General features: G+C 39.3%; 1 protein-coding gene and 1 non-coding gene across 2 annotated transcripts in view; one reads left to right on the top strand and one right to left on the bottom strand.

Annotated features, from left to right (window-relative positions):
* Window positions 1–16,982, bottom strand: part of PLCB1 (phospholipase C beta 1) — a 694,981-nt gene that overhangs the window by 88,995 nt on the left and 589,004 nt on the right. Inside the window, exon 27 of the mRNA XM_042980903.1 lies at window positions 15,444–15,624. Within this exon, the coding sequence (XP_042836837.1) occupies window positions 15,444–15,624 (181 nt within the window). The remainder of the gene's footprint in view (window positions 1–15,443; window positions 15,625–16,982) is intronic.
* Window positions 8,281–8,415, top strand: LOC122237515. The gene has a single exon (XR_006216118.1). It is a non-coding gene; the product is annotated as a small nucleolar RNA SNORA70 (small nucleolar RNA).

The raw sequence follows: 16,982 nt of genomic DNA, 5'->3' as shown, positions 1-16,982 counted from the left end.
TTCTCTTGAAAGAGTTCCCACCCCCTTGGCTCCCAGAACACGCACCTTTATCTAACTATTCATTTTAGCCACAGTCCAACAAATATTTATCAAGTACCCTAAATACATGTCACTATTCTACAAACTCTGGGCCAATGACCTGGCTTTCTAGATCTTGCTACTCAACGTATAGATGACCAGCATGGACCAGCAGCATTGCCTGGGAACACAACAGAAATTCAAGGCCCTTGTCCAGATCAACTAAACCAAAGTTGGCATTTTTAACAAGATTCTCAGGAGATTTGTGTTCACGTTACAGTTTGAGAGGCATTGTCTAAATTACTGAGAATGATGGAGACAATTTAGAAGAAGCCCTCTGTTATGGACTGAATGTTTGTGTCCCCCCCCCCCCAAATTTATATATTGAAATCCTAACTCCCAATGTGACCGACTGTATTAGGAGGTGGGGCTTTGGGAGGTGGTTAGGTCAGGAAGTTTGAGAGCTCATGATAGGATTAGTGCTCTTATAAAAGAGATCCCACAGAGCTCTGTCACCCCTTCAGTCATGTGAGGACACAGTGAGAAGACGGCCATCTATGAACCAAGAAGTGGGCTTTCACCAGACACCAGGTCTGTAGCCTTAATCTTGGGCTTCCAGCCTTCAGAACTGTGAGAAAATACTCCTGAAACCAATACTGCACAGTACATTAACTAACTAAAATTTAAAAGAGAGAGAGAGAGAGAGAGAGAGAGAAAGCTGTAAGAAATAAATGTTTTTGGGGGTGCCTGGGTAGCTCAGTTGGTTAATTGTCCAACTCTTGATTTCTGCTCAGGTCATGACCTCACAGTTTGTGGGTTTAAGCCCTGTGTCGGGCCCTGCACTGATGGCACAAAGCCTGCTTGGGATTCTCTCCCTCCCTGTCTCTCTGTCTCTCCCTCAAAAATAAATAAACATTAAGAAAAAAGAGAAATAAACATTCATTGTTTGAGCCATTTAATCCGTGGTAATTTGTTATAGCAGCTGAAAGAGACTAAGACATTCCCTTATATTCCCTCTTCTCTGTCTCAAATGATCTTTGGAACTTTATCTACATTCTCTTCATTACCCCAAACTCAGCTTCCCCACTTCTGATGCAAGGGTAACATTTCTTTCGTGGCATGGCTGTGAAAGCTGAGAGGAAAAACACGCATGCGAGTCCTACTAGACCACTTGGTAGCTTCCTAACTTGGTTTCCTCACCTTTCCTTCCAAGAGGAAGGTTCTTGCCCTGGTTTCCCAGACCTGATCTACCATTTTATTTTCTCCTCTCAAACTTCCTTCTGTGCTGGACACATTCCCTTTGCATAAAAACACATCTCTGTTTTCCTCACCCTCCCAGAACCCTGAAATTTTGTTCCATCTTGGACCTTCCTTTCATTTCTAACCCTAAGATGGAAGACCAGTTACCGCTCCCAAAGCTTCAATGTCCCAGCTCCATATTTCAACTCCACCCTCTCACTTCCACTTCAACCACTGGAATTCACCTGATTTTGCTTTGAGATTACAAAAACTTTTTTGTTATTTATATTTACTGGACATTTCTCAGGACATAGCTTTTATTATTCCAGAAATTTGAAAACTTTCTTAGTTCATAGTGGCCTTAGGATCTTTGTAATTTTTTTCATGGTATCCTTAAGCTAAAAGAAATAAAAGGAGGGGCACCTGGGTGGCTCAGTCGGTTGAGCTCCGACTTCGGCTCAGGTCATGATCTCGCAGCTCATGAGTTCAAGCCCCGCGTCAGGCTGTGTGTTGACAGTTCAGAGCCTGGAGGCTGCTTCAGATTCTGTGTCTCTCTGTCTCTCTCTCTGCCCCTAACCCACTCGCATTCTGTCTCTGTCTCTCTCAAAAATAAATAAACATTAAAAAAAATTAAAAAAATAAAAGGACAGTTCATTTGTGAAATAATTAGGTCCAATCTTAATAGTAATACTTTTCACAGTGTCCAACAGATGTTGCTGTTTCCTTAAAAAATGTAAAATATACCATCAGTCCCCAATGAGTTCAACATGGTACCTCAGTGCCTTTATCCACAGCTAGGGATGATGACTTTATCCTATCCTTCTGACAGTGTGCCAGCTGCCAACCACTCTCACACAAAACTCTTTTTCTTTAATTTATAGTATCTTCAGTAATCAACACAGTCACTTTTTTGACTCTTCAGTTCATTTCAGCATTATCAACTGCCTTTGCCCCACTCTACCTGAGGATGGCTCACCAGCATCTCAACATTTTATAAGCAAGTTTAGGTTTTGTCTCTCATAGAAGATAGGTCATCGTATTTTCCCACTAATTATTATCATTCAGTTCAAAAGTGGACACTATGTTTGATTTCCTTCTTAGGTACTTTCCACATCTAGTGAGTCATGGAGATTTGTCAATTATTCCTGTTACGATGTATCTCATGGCTTTGTGTTCATAGCATTCTGGTATAGATTTTCACTAACTCTGGTCTGGACTCAGTGAGAATTCCCTTCCTGCCCTCAGTTTCTCATCAGTCTTTCCACTACATCCCAAATATTCTTCCTTTTCGTATGTACCAAAGCCTTAACTGGCCCTCTTTCCTCAACTGCTCCAGCTCTAAATTTCCTGACTAGCATTCACCATATACAGATAAACTAGGCAGTATTTTGTTCTCAGAACTGTCCAGGCACACACCTGCTTCTATACTTTGTCTCATGTTATTCTTCTACCTTGATAATATTTCCATTTGAATGGGAGACAGCACGATGTAGAACATTCCCATGATTGTAGAAAGTTCCATTATACTGGGCTACTCTAACTGCTTCTGATAAGGGAGTGGGTACCAGCCAAGGTGTCTGCCTCTTTTTGCCTCTTCCCTTTGTAAGCCAGCCTTCATTGATACACCCCTTTGACAGCCCAGATAACTCTAGGTTTTGACCCTTTACTGGCTTTTCTGTAAAATATCACTTACAAAAATAAATAAATGAATAAATAAATAAGTAAATAAATAAATAAATCACTTACAGATATTTACCTTTGTGTGTATATACTTTATTATTGCTCCCCAAGAGAATGCCACCACTGCAAACTCCTTTTCTTAATATTTTTTCTGGAACCCCAGACACTATACAAAATAGGTGCTCAGAACATGTGAATGAAATCTTTTTTAAAAAGTTTGTTTATTTATTTATTTTGAGAGAGAGAGAGAGAGAGAGAGAAAGAGAGAGAGGGAGCACACGATGCCAGCAGGAGAGGGGCAGAGAGATAGGGAGAAAGCAAGGATCCCAAGCAGGCTCTGTGCTGTCAGCGGAGTCAGGTGCACAATTGACTGAGCCACATAGGCACCCCAAGAATGAATTCTTTTAAGTTTTAAAACCACACTGACCCTGACGTTGATGATAACAATGAAGCATCATGTCTAACGCCATGGACTGTCTTATTAGAAATACTATCAAAAAAAAAATATATATATATATTTAACAAGCTAGGTTTTCTTTGGGAATAAATGCCTAATGAAATGTTTTTTAAAACATGGCTTTTGCATGCAACTAATGAAAACAGTGTTTCCATAGAATCATAAAGAGTATGTAGTTATAAAACGACAACATCTCTGTGTTTAATATGGCAAATATGTAAATGTCTTTCCATCCTGCTCAGTTCCCCTTGGTCTTTCCCACTCTTCCATACTACAGACCCCTCCCTGTAGCATTCTGCCCTTTCCAGCTATTTTCAAAAGACCATCACTCTCACTGTAATTCTGCCTTTTCGGCATTTACTGTTTTCGTTTAATCTTCCTCTACTTAAGGTCCAGGAGGCAGAATGATTAATATTATGTCTTTGTTAATAATATGCCACTATTGTCAGACTCCCACAAAACTGGCAATGGGATTATATGTATATAATATTTACATATATATATTATATATATATAATATATATATATAATCTCAATAATTTATCTCTTTCCTACACTAAAAAGAGAGTTGGGGTTTACCTATGGTTTTCTCTACCCAACACTACTTCTCCAGGAAGAACTTCTGTTTTCTGAGAACTGGTTCTATGCCAAATCAGCTTCCTATGGGAGCTACTGTATTTTTTTTTTACCCCCATCCCTTGGCCAAAGTAACTGGTCTAGGGGAGGCATTGATCCAAGCTGGACCAGTCATACCCTGACTTTAGCCACAGATGATTGGTCTAAGGTTGCAAGTTTGGTTGATCACATGACCTTAACAAGCCTTTTCCTCCAGATTTTTCCAACCTGCTATTGGAGAAAGAATAACTTAGAAGGGTTGGTGCCTATATTTTCTAAAGAAGGGGAAGTCTATGTGCTGCTGGAAAAGAATAATGCTAATACACATTGAAAAGCAGGAGAGAGAGAGAAAGAGAGAGAGAGAAAAGGAGGGAGGGAGAAGGACACACAGAAGAACAGAGAGAAAAGGAGAGAAATACAGGTAGACAGACAGGCAGACAGAAATGGAAAGTTTTGCCAGTCGTTTCTGGCATCTAGTTCTCCATACCTTCCCTTTCCCGGTTTGGATGGACAAACTTTTCTCATGTGATCTACTTTGTATCTTTCTTGTATATAAGTTAGTTCAATATTGATTTCTGTTACTTGCAACCAAGAGAATCCTGACAAAAAAAAAAATAGAAATAGGAACCTCCAAATAAGATAAAGGAACCTCTCTGAGTTTTGAGTCCAGGATTTCTATTGCATAAGATGTGAAAATAGGACCCAGAAGAGGGATTTTTCACAGAATAATTGAAGTGTTTTTTTAACTAACCTAAGGTACGCTCATTTTTGGTGTATTTATTAGCAGATAGACTCTACTCACAGAACTGATCAATCATGTATTAATCACAAAACTCACTGAAGATAGGAAAGAAGAAAAGATTAGTTTAGAATTCTTAGGGAAAAGAACCTAGAGAATACATGGTTAAACTGAAATGCAGTAAACAACATTTAATTTTAACTTTTTATATGATTCTTTTTCCTGGCCCAAAGGAATAGACACATTTCAGTCATTGGGCTTATTTGTTTACCACTCATGACAACTCTTTTAGTTAAATGTTCCAAACCTTTTAAGGAGCGAAAAAGGAAAGCCCTGGGGGAATATAATTTCATGCTTATTTTCAGCTCCGTGCTGAAATTCACTAGGGTTAGCCATTTGAGGGTGAGAGAATGGTTTCCATGGAACAGAATAGTTCCTTGACTCTAACTCAAAAGGGATAAAAAAACAAACGTGGACAGAAATTGTCATGTTTGGAGTCTCTTCTCAAGAAGGACAATTTGGAAAATGAACAAAAAGTCAAGTATAGAATGTTCACATTTCAGGCACAACCCATCCTCCTTCCCCTTCCAGGAATATCCAGAGAAGGTACCACCCTCTTTTCCTCTCAAAGCATCCACTCTGAATTTTCATTATTATTTGTTTTTTTTGTTTGTTTTTTTTTTGTTTTTTACTTCTACAAAGAATTTATTCACTAAGTAATGATCTATGTACTAAATGCATTATTGACACTTTAAATTTTTTTAATGTTTATTTCTGAGAGAGAGAGTCACAGAGAGAGACAGAGCATGAGTGTGGGGAGGGGCAGAGAGAGAGGGAGACACAGAACCTAAAGCAGGCTCCAGGCTCTGAGCTGTCAGCATAGAGCCTGATGTGGGGCCCAAACCTGCAAACTGGGAGATCATCACCTGACCCGAAGTTGGATGCTTAACCAACTGGGCCACCCAGGCACCCCCGTTAGTGACAATTTAAATGCAAGGTGAATGTTCACTCTGGTATGTATCCTAGCCATTCGAATTGAGAGAAATATTCATTCATTCATTCAACCAATATTTACTGAGCCCCTATGGTGTACTGGACACTGCACCAGTATTGAGGGTCTAATTGTGAGCTAACAGATAGGTCTGATCCATGTGGAACTGATATTCTCCACTAGCTCTCAATTCTTTTCAGAATGAGCATAAAATCTTGGACTAAAAGGGCAACGATCGTTCTCTGAGATATTCTTTCATACCTATGAAATTATTCTTTTTTAAATTTGCATAGCCACATAGAATTTACAGTAGCTTATTTGGGTCTAAACGTCTAAAGGATCTTTGGAAAATTTTCCTTGTTGGGCTAAATAAATAAATAAATAAATGGGAAAACCTGACCAAGATTCCTAGTTCAATGTCAATAAGTTGGCACAATGAATTCATAACATTTAAAATTATTTTTCATTTTTAAACTATGCTGAGGTAAATATCAGCTTTGCAGCTTTCTGAAAATATAAATTGATCATTGTAACATACTCCCTTGAATGATATTTTGATATTCTTTCATGAGGTTATCAACTGAAAATATTTTCAAACTTTTTAAAATATCAAGAACTTTGATAAAGGGAGCTCTATTTAAGGTATGCTAATGATGCTTGGGTTTGCCAGTGAGTAAAGTTTGCATTTCATCAAGTTAGTTGAGATTATTATATCTGATTCAATCAATGAAGAAAACAACCAAACCACCACAGTTCTAGGGTAAGGCTTCATAATTTTAAAAGATGTCAAAATCATTTAATGTAGAATAAATAAAATAAATAAATATTGGTTACTACTTACATGTGGGTAAGTAGCAAAAATGCTCAGACTGGCGGTTTTCAAATAATTAGCAAAGGAGATCTGATTAAAAGATATGTGATTTGTCCTGTGGTGTGTTTCTAAAATAGGGCAATAAATCATGGGTTGAATATTTCAACAGTCCCTTTGGAATACAGACGTCCCTTTGGAATATAGACTCAGAAGAGCTGCCTGTGAAGATAAATACCACAGCATGTCACCTACTTTTTTTCTTAATGCAAAATATATCATATCAGCATCTTGACTTGTCAGGGGGGGAGGCAATGAGTCTTATAATTCCAGAGGGCACAAACTAAATTATCAGACTTGTGGGTTCTATTTTGGAATTTTCCTTTGAGCAGATTCCCTTCTGTTCCCTAAGCTTCTTTAAGTTGACATAAGTCAAAACTATTATTTTCTTTGCCTTTGGGGATGGTTCTGTTTACAGACTTTTTTTCTTAATGTTACCTAAAGAGTTGCCAATTAACACATAGAAGTACATTAAGATATATTGTGCACACACACAAAATAAAAACCAAAGTTTATTTATTGCTTTAAATTAAAATCCTCATTATTATTTTTATAGTCCCAAGAGTTGGATCATCTCTGATTTTATAATTAAAGGAAACTAGCATTATTGTCAAAGGGAGAGTTTACAGGCATTCTTGTACAAAATTTTTGTTTTAGAAATGAGGATACACTCAAAGAGGTGAAATGGTTTAGCTAACATTATGCAACTAAAAATGGAAGTCATGTCTTCTCACTTTAAATCTTGTGCAAATAGTTCTTTGGTAAAGAATGATGACTATCTTCTAGGCACTGTGTTAAGTGTCTTTGGATTATTTTATTGCACCTCATATCCAAATTATGACAGCTGTGTGTACATTATTGTTCTACTTCTCCACCACTTACTGTGTTCACTCTCTTTGTCATATGACTTGCAGCTCCTCTAAATAAAAGATAGAATCTATTTCCCTAACCCTTAAATCTAGGCAAATCTTACAATTTGCTTTGACCAAAGATGGAGAAAGAAGTTTATGAGACCTCTCAGAACACCTTGCCCATTTCCTCTTGCTTTCAAGTGGAATTCTTTTCATTCCACATAAACAAGCCCAGGGTAGCCTGATGAGTGATGAAACATGTGGATCAGTCATCTGTCTTGACCCAGCTGACAGTCTGCCAACCTTCAGAAGCAGAGCCCCTAGGTGAGGGGCAGCTGAACCAGAGACACATAAATGAGCCCAGCCAACACTAGAGGAACCATCCAGTTGAGTCAAGCTCAAATTGCTACACACAGAATCATGAGCTAAACAAATTGTCATTTTAAGGCAATAAGTTTTGAGGTTGTTGTTATGCAGCAAAGCTACCTGATAAAGATGGGCATTCTATTAGTAGATCTGTCTGACTTCACAACCTGTACTCTTAACCACCTTAAGCCCCTAAGGGCAGGGACTATAGTTAGGCTTGGTCCACATGGAATTCTCCCACCAGTATGAGGCCTACAGTAGGCCTTCAATAACTTTTGATGAATTGATGAATTAATGATTATATAAGTGTATTTCATACTCTAACTTGCCCAACCTCTGAAAATAATAAATGCAAAGATACCACATGAATTCTGTGGGTCAAAAGGAGACAATCCAACAGAAAAGTAGGCAATAGATGTGAATGGGCAGTTTGTAAAAAGAAAAAAGGACTATAATCTGCAGCCAATTAAGCTGAATACGCTCTATCCCCCCTGGGGGCCTGGTGTGCAATAGTTGCAAACAGTGGCCTCTGTGGTAGTGTGTGCAGCTTGTTGTTTGTATTGGTTGCCCTAAGGGACCATGGAGACAGCCCTTTCCAGTGGACACTCATGTCTGATTTGCTATCCCCAGTCGAAGCTCCAGACAGTTTTGCAGGGTGCCTTTGGAAAGCCTCAAGTCACAGTGACCAGGGTCCACATTGACCAAGTCTTCATGTCCATCTGTACCAAGCTGCAAAACAAGGCGTATGTGATTAAGGCCCTATTCAGGGCCAACTTCAAGTTCCCTGACAACCAGAAGAGTCACATTTCCAAAAAGTGGGACTTTAACAAGTTAATGAATTGAGGAATGAGCCAATGATGCCTAAAAAGCTGCTCATCCCAGATGGCTGTGGGGTGAAATACATTCCTAATCATGGCCCCCTAGACAAATGGTAGACCCTCCACTCTTGAGAGTCTTGGTGTTGCCCTCTTCTTGCTCATGCCCACCAATAAATCCTAACTCCTGTCAAAAAAAAAAAAAAAAAAGGAATACAAATGGCCAAAACAAACATGGAAATATACTCATGTATGTGCATAATTACAGAAATGGAATTTAACATAAAGATAATTTATACATATACATGTACATATATACACGTGTGTGTGTGTATATATATGTATATATATACATATATATACACACACACATATGTAAATATATGAGAACAACTTCACTCTACTAGGGTTACTCAATGATGATCAAAAAAATTTACAAATAAGAACACATTTTGACAATTCTTTCATTCTTTATTTCATTACTAAAGTCTATTTATTTGTAATTTCTTATTAGGTGGAAAATGTAAAGTTTTTAGGAAAGTTATTTATTTATTAAGAAAAACAATCCCATGTTAGAGTCAGAATATTGGAGGAAGACAGATAACACTACCACGACTCAGTAGAGTTACTTTCTTCCTGACACTGTAATTACTCCTGGCCCATATACTTTAGCTGGCTGGCCATAGAAGGGAGAAAATTCAAGGTTGGCTTCTGTAGAGGCTGCAACAGCAAATGGTGCTCATAGAAATAATCAAAAGGAAGACAATGATCTCTATCAATCTGTAGCAAGATGTCAAAAATAGCAATACACATTTATAATAGAAGTCAAGATTTCCTAGTCAATTCATGTATTATTTTATTTCATTAATAGCCATGATTTGTGGACATTATCTTATTATTCCTCCTTATAGTTCTATGAAGTGAAGAATATTCTTAGTTCCTTTTGGTAGATGAGAAAATGGAAATTCAGAGTCATCACATAGTTACTCAGTGCAAGAGCAGTGGCCAGAAATGACATTTGACTCTAGACCCTCATTCATCACTACTCACATCCTGATGGGCCATCCATTAGTAGCTGGTCAGTATTCAACCACAGCTTTTACCATGAAACACATCTTTCAATCTCTGGGATCAGCAGGGACTTGGGGAACTCAGGTGGATGGATACTAATGTTGGTTTGGGTCCATTAAATGATTGCTGGTGAGATAAGCGGGACTATGTAAAAGAAGAATACCAGCCATTAAGGTTGATGTGAAGGGAGAAATGAATGGGACTGGTACATTTGGGAGACCTAAAATATGAGAAGCAAAGCAAAGCAAAACAAAACAAGCCTCTACAGAGGATAAAGAGTGTGGTGACTATGAGAGAAAATGAAGAAATCTTTTCTTGAAGCCATGAGAAAGAAGGAAACAGAGAAGACTAAATGGCAGGCTAGGTACCATTGCAGTTGAGAAGTGACCCTGGCAACATCACCATGTAGTCTCCTCTCACTAGGCGGTTTTTCTGCTTGAATGTGATGCTAGGTCTCATTACTGACAGTGATCAAGAGTCCCCAGAAAGACTCCCTAAGACTTTCTATCACTTACCAAAGTCACTTTTAAAATGAAAACCTAACCCTAATGGTATGACCAAACTCAGGGTCAACCAATGGCTGTTGATGAAAAACCGATTAAATTAGAGCAGATTCCCCAATCCTATAGTTGGAACAGGGGTCCCCAGCTAGGGTTCACAGATCCTCACAGTATCTATGGAGAGATTTCAGGGAGTGCAAGAACTTGAATGGGGTTGGGGAATTTATATCTTTATTTTCAGTCACCTCTACACGGAAGTAACTGTTTTCTTCTGTTGCCAATATAGGCAGGAAATCACATGAGTGATTTCCACAGGCCCTGTGCTTTTGGCACCAATAGGTATCTCCATCCAGCTTGAGGATCAAGCCGTGAATAATGGGGCACATGCTGTATTTCCCATTTCAACCAAAGGGAACTTTAGCCTTATTCCAAAATACATTTTGAGCAAAGATAAGGATCCACGGCTCTAGAACCCAGCTTCTTTAATTTGAATGTGTAACAAGTCACCCGGGACACCTATTAAAATGCAAATTGTGATCTAGCACGTCTGGGGTGGGGCATGAGACGCTGCTTGTCTAACAGGCAAGATCCCAGGTGATTTGGGAACCACACGTGGGTAACCAGGCTGCAGAGCTATTTGGATACAGAGTTTTAAGGATAAAGATTCTTCTTTGGACAGGTATAAAAATTTCTTTGAAACTATTGAGTCTATGAAGTTTGGTGTGCATTTTACACCTCCTGTGAATAGTGACCTCAAAAATATTGTTGGTATTTATCAATTTATGGAGTTATGTGAATTGTTCCCACATCTAGGGTTTCGTATCAACTTGCTGATACCTTTATTATTTCATTTATCGTATGCTGTTGTAACTGTTTGTGGTACCTGCTCCCTGAATGTGTATGATGACCGCATCTTCTTCATCTCCATCTCCAGGGTCTATCAGAGGGCTTTGCAAATATTAAGTTTTTAATGGTCATTTGGCAGGGAGTTTATTGATGTAATGGTTTCTTTCTTGATCCTTGAACTGTGGATGCTGGCATTTGAAATGTATAATCCTTAACCTAAACACATCTGTATTTAATTCCCAAAGCAATTTTGGGAGATGAAATATCCTGTTTAATTTTCCTCATCACCCAAATAGTCCTTTTTACCTGGGGCCTACTTGCTTTTTAATTACACTTCGTTTGTCTAATTTAGCTTGAGACGCCTGTTCATAACTCCGATCCACAACCAAAGATAGAACTGACACTTCTGGGTGCTTCTCGGTCAAGAGATTTCCTGGCAGAACAATTTCTGGTTGAAACAATTGGAGTGATAGAAAATGAAGAAAGAAAGAAACAATTGAAGCTGATACACGCCAGCTCAAGGCACGTAGTATAAATTGTGGATACCTCCAAATGGCCATAAAGTAAACCTCATGTGGTCCTAAATCCTAGGTGTTTGGGCCTTAGCCTTCTTAACAAAAGGATACAGGTTTTGTTCAAAGGCATCAGAACTTTATCTGAAACCCAGACCCACAGTCACAAAGGTGAAGGGGTGAATTTTTTTAGTATATTTGGCTTGAAAGGGCCAGACTGGGTTGGACATATATGTAGATTTTTTGGAAAACTCTTCAAAATTTTTATTATGGACACACTCATTGCTTCTTAGGGCAAAGGGAGTTGAAGCACATGTTGTGGGATTGCCACGCACAGTGGGATTTCCACTACCTCTCCTGATCCGTGTCTCGTCAGGTGCGATTTTTCTACCTATAAGCTCAGCTTGGTCTTCCCTGGTTCCCAGCCAACCATCTCATCTGGGAGAAAATCTTTTGAGCAGCTCTGTGCCCTCCTCTAGTGGGATTTGATATGGTCCCTCCTGCTCAGGTGTTTCTCCTGTGATGAGTTTGTGCTGCACTTCCCTCTGATTTCTGCACTCATTTGTACAGTCACCTACTCCCTGAAAGCTTTTCTGGTATGTCTGGGCTTCTGTTTTCATCCACACTCTGAATTCTTGTTTTGGGACTCTTCCATGAGTATTGGGTTTCCCTTTTACTCTGCCGTGTCTCTCTCCTTGGGGAATGGAATCTTGACAGGGGCTGGAACTCTGGGGAAACTCCAGATGATTATGGCTGGATTGCCTAGTCCTCAGAGTTATATTCACCCTGTTTGTCAACTGCAGTCATCTGCCAGAGGACCCCAGGACTTCTAACCCCTTGGACTACCATTCATCTGAACTACGCTTTGGGATGGCCCTTTCCTGGGTCCCTACTCTTCACCAGGTACTAGAAGAGTGGTCCATGTAAAGGTTACTTCAGATCATGTCACTCCTTCACTCAAACCCCTCCAGTCATGTCAACTACACTCGAAGTGAAACGCAGAGGCCAAACAGAGGCCCACAACCCTACAATATCTGTCCCTAACACCAAAAGTCCCATCTCTGACCCAAGACCCTATAGTCATCCTCAGACCGAGCCACCCTGCTGGTCCCCCAGGAGACAGGCCCATCCCTGACCCAGAATCCTTGCATTTGCTAATCCTTCTGCCCAGGAAAATCCTGTCCCATGTGTTTACAGGGGTCATTCCTTCACTCCTAACTCAGGTGCTGCCTCTCAGTGAGTCCTTCCCTGGTTACTCAATTTAAAATTTCAAGGCATGCTCCTCATCCTTCCCTCCATCTCCATTCCCTGTTTCCCCATTTTTCATTGATTTTTCTCCTAAACCCTTAGCACCTCCTGACATACTATATCTGTTACCAATTTATTTTGTTCATGGTTTGATCCCTCTTCTAGAATGTAATCTCCATAAAGGCTAGGGTTGTTGTCATTTTTATCCTCTTCTATTTTATAATATTTACTGAGTAGGTATCTACTAAATATTTGTTGAATGAATGAATAAATGAATGAGAGTTTCTTTGTGAGGTGATAAAAATGTTCTCAAATTGTGCTGACGGTTGTACATATCTATGAATATATTAAAGGCCATTGGAGTATACACTTTATTTTTATTTTATTTACTTATGAATGCTTATTTATTTATTTTGCGAGACAGAGGGATGGAGAGCAAGCAGGGGAGGGGCAGAGAGTGAGGGAGAGAGAGAAAGAATCTCAAGCAGGCTCCACACTGCTAGTGCAGAGCTTCAGGCAGGGCTCGAACCCACAAATCATGAGATCATGATTTGAGCTGAAACCGAGTCAGATGCTTATCTCACTGAGCCACTCAGGTGCCCTGGAGTATACACTTTAATGAAATGAATTTCAAGGCATATGAAATAAAGTTGTTGAAAAGAGAGGGAGAGACCGTACTGCATCCTAGTCACTGTAATGAAGGAGTTGGTTGTACATGCCTGGGAGACCTGAGGTCATTATGATAAGCTTGGCTTAAAATCTGAATTAGCAGAGGTATCTGCACAATAGTTACAAGGCAGGGGCTCTAGAGTCAGAGGACCAAGGTTCAGATCCCGATTTCACCACTTTCTAATTGTAGAATCTTGGGAAAGTCACTGAATTTCTCTGTGGTTTTTTTTTGTTTGTTTTTTGTTTTTTGTTTTTTGTTTTTTTTTTTTTTTGCAAAATAAGCCGACAGTAGTACCAAACTCTAGTGGTTGTTGTTGTAAGGATTAAATCAAACAATTTCTGCAAATGGCTTAGAACAGGATATGGCCCCCATGGTGAATGCTCAATACATGGTTGCTATTTTAATTTTTATTATTGTTATTATTTTCTGGGATAAGCTGCTGGAGAAAATCAGATGGTGTGGTTATAGTGAGGTCTCAAAGCCATTATCTCTCACTAAGATTTACTTTGACTTTCTCTGGCCTGACAGGCAATCCCTTCCTTACACCAAATCTTATCCCTGTCCTACTATACTTTCATGGCTTAGATCCTATTTTGGTAGTTCACAAACAAGGTGGCCCACCAAAATTGAGTAGAACTTGTTAAAATCCTCAAGCCTCACATTTAGGAATGAAGCAGGGGTCCTCAAAGTGTGGTCCTGGGACCTGAAGCATCAGCATCACCAGCCCTATAGGAGGCTGGATTAATTGGAAATTTGGGGCAAAGACCAACAACCTGTGTTTTAAGGCTTCCAGGTGGTTCTGATGCATGCCGAAGTTGAGAATAATTGGCCAAGTGGAATCTGATGTTCGATAAGCTCCAATGTGATTCTGACCTGCTTGTTTGCATATTATCATTGTGGAACCAGTGCTAGGTCAACAGCATTACACTGAATCACCTATTACATAGGGATGGCCAAACCATCCACTAATGGCTAAACCAGCCACTGATCTCCAAAGCAGAAACAGCCCCAGAATTCTCTTACATGGACAGGCTCTCGGCAAAGAAACAGACAGCTCAGATAAACACATACAGACTCTGGCTACACTAATTTCTATTAGCTTACTTACTTGTTTTATTTGGGGAATAAGCTTTTGTTAAAGGCTACTTTATTGTTTGATTCATTTAATCTGTCACCAAATATTTATCATAACCATACTACGTGTCAAAGCATCAACAACAGTGGAGGGAATGTCACAACCTGTGAGAAAACATTTTGGAGGACAAAACTGATCACTAATAGAGACTATGGCATTTCCTCTCACAGGGAGCCTCAGCAATTAGGTCGACAACATCCCATACTGGTCACGTAGAAACTGACTCTCTTAAATGTAGGAGAGAGGACTATAGGCTTTTTTTTTAGTGCTCGCAAGGCCCAGGGACACCAAAAAAAAAAAAAGGTGAACATTGATTTGCAGCATGTTCTTAATTTTCTTGAAACAAGATATGTGTTTTTTTAATCCCTTATGAGAGTTCAACGACTCTCCCCCCAAAACTGTTATAACCCCAAAATAAGCTAGTGAAAATAAAAACAATAAAACATAGCCTCATTGGGGAACAGAAAGGAGCTTGGTAAAGGTGCTAGAATAGTGGAACTTGTAAAATATTAGTGTGGTAGACACTAGGTGTCCTTAGGCAATTTCAAGTTCTAAGAAATGATTTTGTTGTATTTTAAAACCCAAGTAGTAAGTTTTGATTGTGGTTTTAAGCATGCATGAAATCACATGTCACAATATGGATCTGAGAACTGCATCTTACTTCTGTCTATACCCTAGCATCAAGATAAGATTATTAGCTAAGGAAACAAGAGGAAGGTGTCAGTCAGACCTGCCACCATCTCTCTAAAGTTACCCAAGAGCATCAAGAATTTTCTATAGAAAAGAGGGTTCCAGCTGTACAATCATATTTCTCAAGCTTACCAGTTTAATATGTTCTCGCTTCTGGTATTTCTCACTGTAATACTGTTCTTGTCGAAGATTAAGCAGCTGCTGCTGTTGTTTGTCCTTCAAGTCTATTAACTTTTGGGTCATTTCAGCATCTAGGGCAGCAAGATCTTGCTCAATTGTTGATGAACCATGGTCAGGACTGCTGGGTTCTGATCTGCAGAGACACAGAGCTTGACTCAAAACATGCAGGTCATAACAAGGTAGAGGGAAAGTTGTACACCAGCGTTCCTCCTATATAGAGTGCTGTGTTTGGAAACATGTTTTGATAAAATACTTGAGATAGAGGCTGATACCCCAAGGACAAGCTTAGCAGAGGAGGGTCTCCAAACACAGAGAGTGGATGACATTTGTGAGATGTCAGGTAGCGGCAGAAAAGGAAAGCCAGGAGGCTGGGGGTCCTATCATGGTGGTGGAGAGAATGATAATCCTCCCTTGGGAAAAACAATGTCTGATAAAGATTTTTAAGGCTTTAATCTTTGAATTTTTTTTTAAAAAAAGGACATATATAATGTAATTCCCAGTTGTTTATCTCTTATAACAACTTAAGTGGACTTTACATCAGTTGGACTCTGTCAGGAAGGTTGAAAAGGTGCTAAATGTTGCATCCGGGTCATATGGGTAGAAAACAGAACATGCTAGCAGACCCTCCCACCTCCACCACCCCAAGCTGACATGTTCTGTTTCTTGACATCTTTTAATATCAAAGATGCATTATTAACATAATTTTCTTTGGGGGATGTACCAGCTTCATGGATATTTCTACCCAAAATGGCACTTTCCTATAAATGCTTATGTTACAAGAGAAAGGGGGATGCACGAGTTCATTGAAAAATATTTATTGAGTTCTTACTCTTGCAGGGTAACTTTCTTTGAGTTATTCATAGTCAGAAAATTATACAGATACTGAGAAGTTTAAGGGTAATATTGAAGTAAATCAAAGCAATTCTCACTGACTTGTTATTGTGCTAAAACATATGGTGTGATTCCTTCAAGTTTTGTGCTCTTTTTTTAGAACACACAGAAAAGGAGAATAGTGTTGAGAATGGGTTACCATGAGCAGGTCTGTTTTCTTCATTCATATGGAAACTTCTGAGGTAAGAAAACTAAACCACCTAAGACATCTAGCCTATCAGATTCTGCCTCCATGTTTTTCACTTGTGGCCAGGTGGAACAGGTAGACATTTCTTAAATCAGCCGGCACTAATTCTTGTTGCTTTCACTTTGATTTAGGTCACCATTGATGGCATTACAGGAAGAGTCAGTTGGTTAGGATCCTATTTTGGCAAATAAGGGATGCAGAATTCCCTCAGAAGTTTCTATTTGTATTTTTATGTGCAATGCCAAATGAGAATAAACACTCTACAAGGCTCATGGAACCTGATACATCAGAATAGCATGGCAGCATAGAGAGTTGATGACATTTGTGACCCTCCATCCTGGCAGGAATACGAGTTTATTTGCCAATATCACTATAAGTAGCATTGGTGGGGTGACCTCCATCTTGGCATGAAC

Source organism: Panthera tigris, chromosome A3 (assembly GCF_018350195.1).
Source record: "Panthera tigris isolate Pti1 chromosome A3, P.tigris_Pti1_mat1.1, whole genome shotgun sequence".
Taxonomy (NCBI): Eukaryota; Metazoa; Chordata; class Mammalia; order Carnivora; family Felidae; genus Panthera; species Panthera tigris.
The sequence above is the reverse complement of the archived record's forward strand: the minus strand, read 5'-3'. Positions and strand labels throughout refer to the sequence as shown.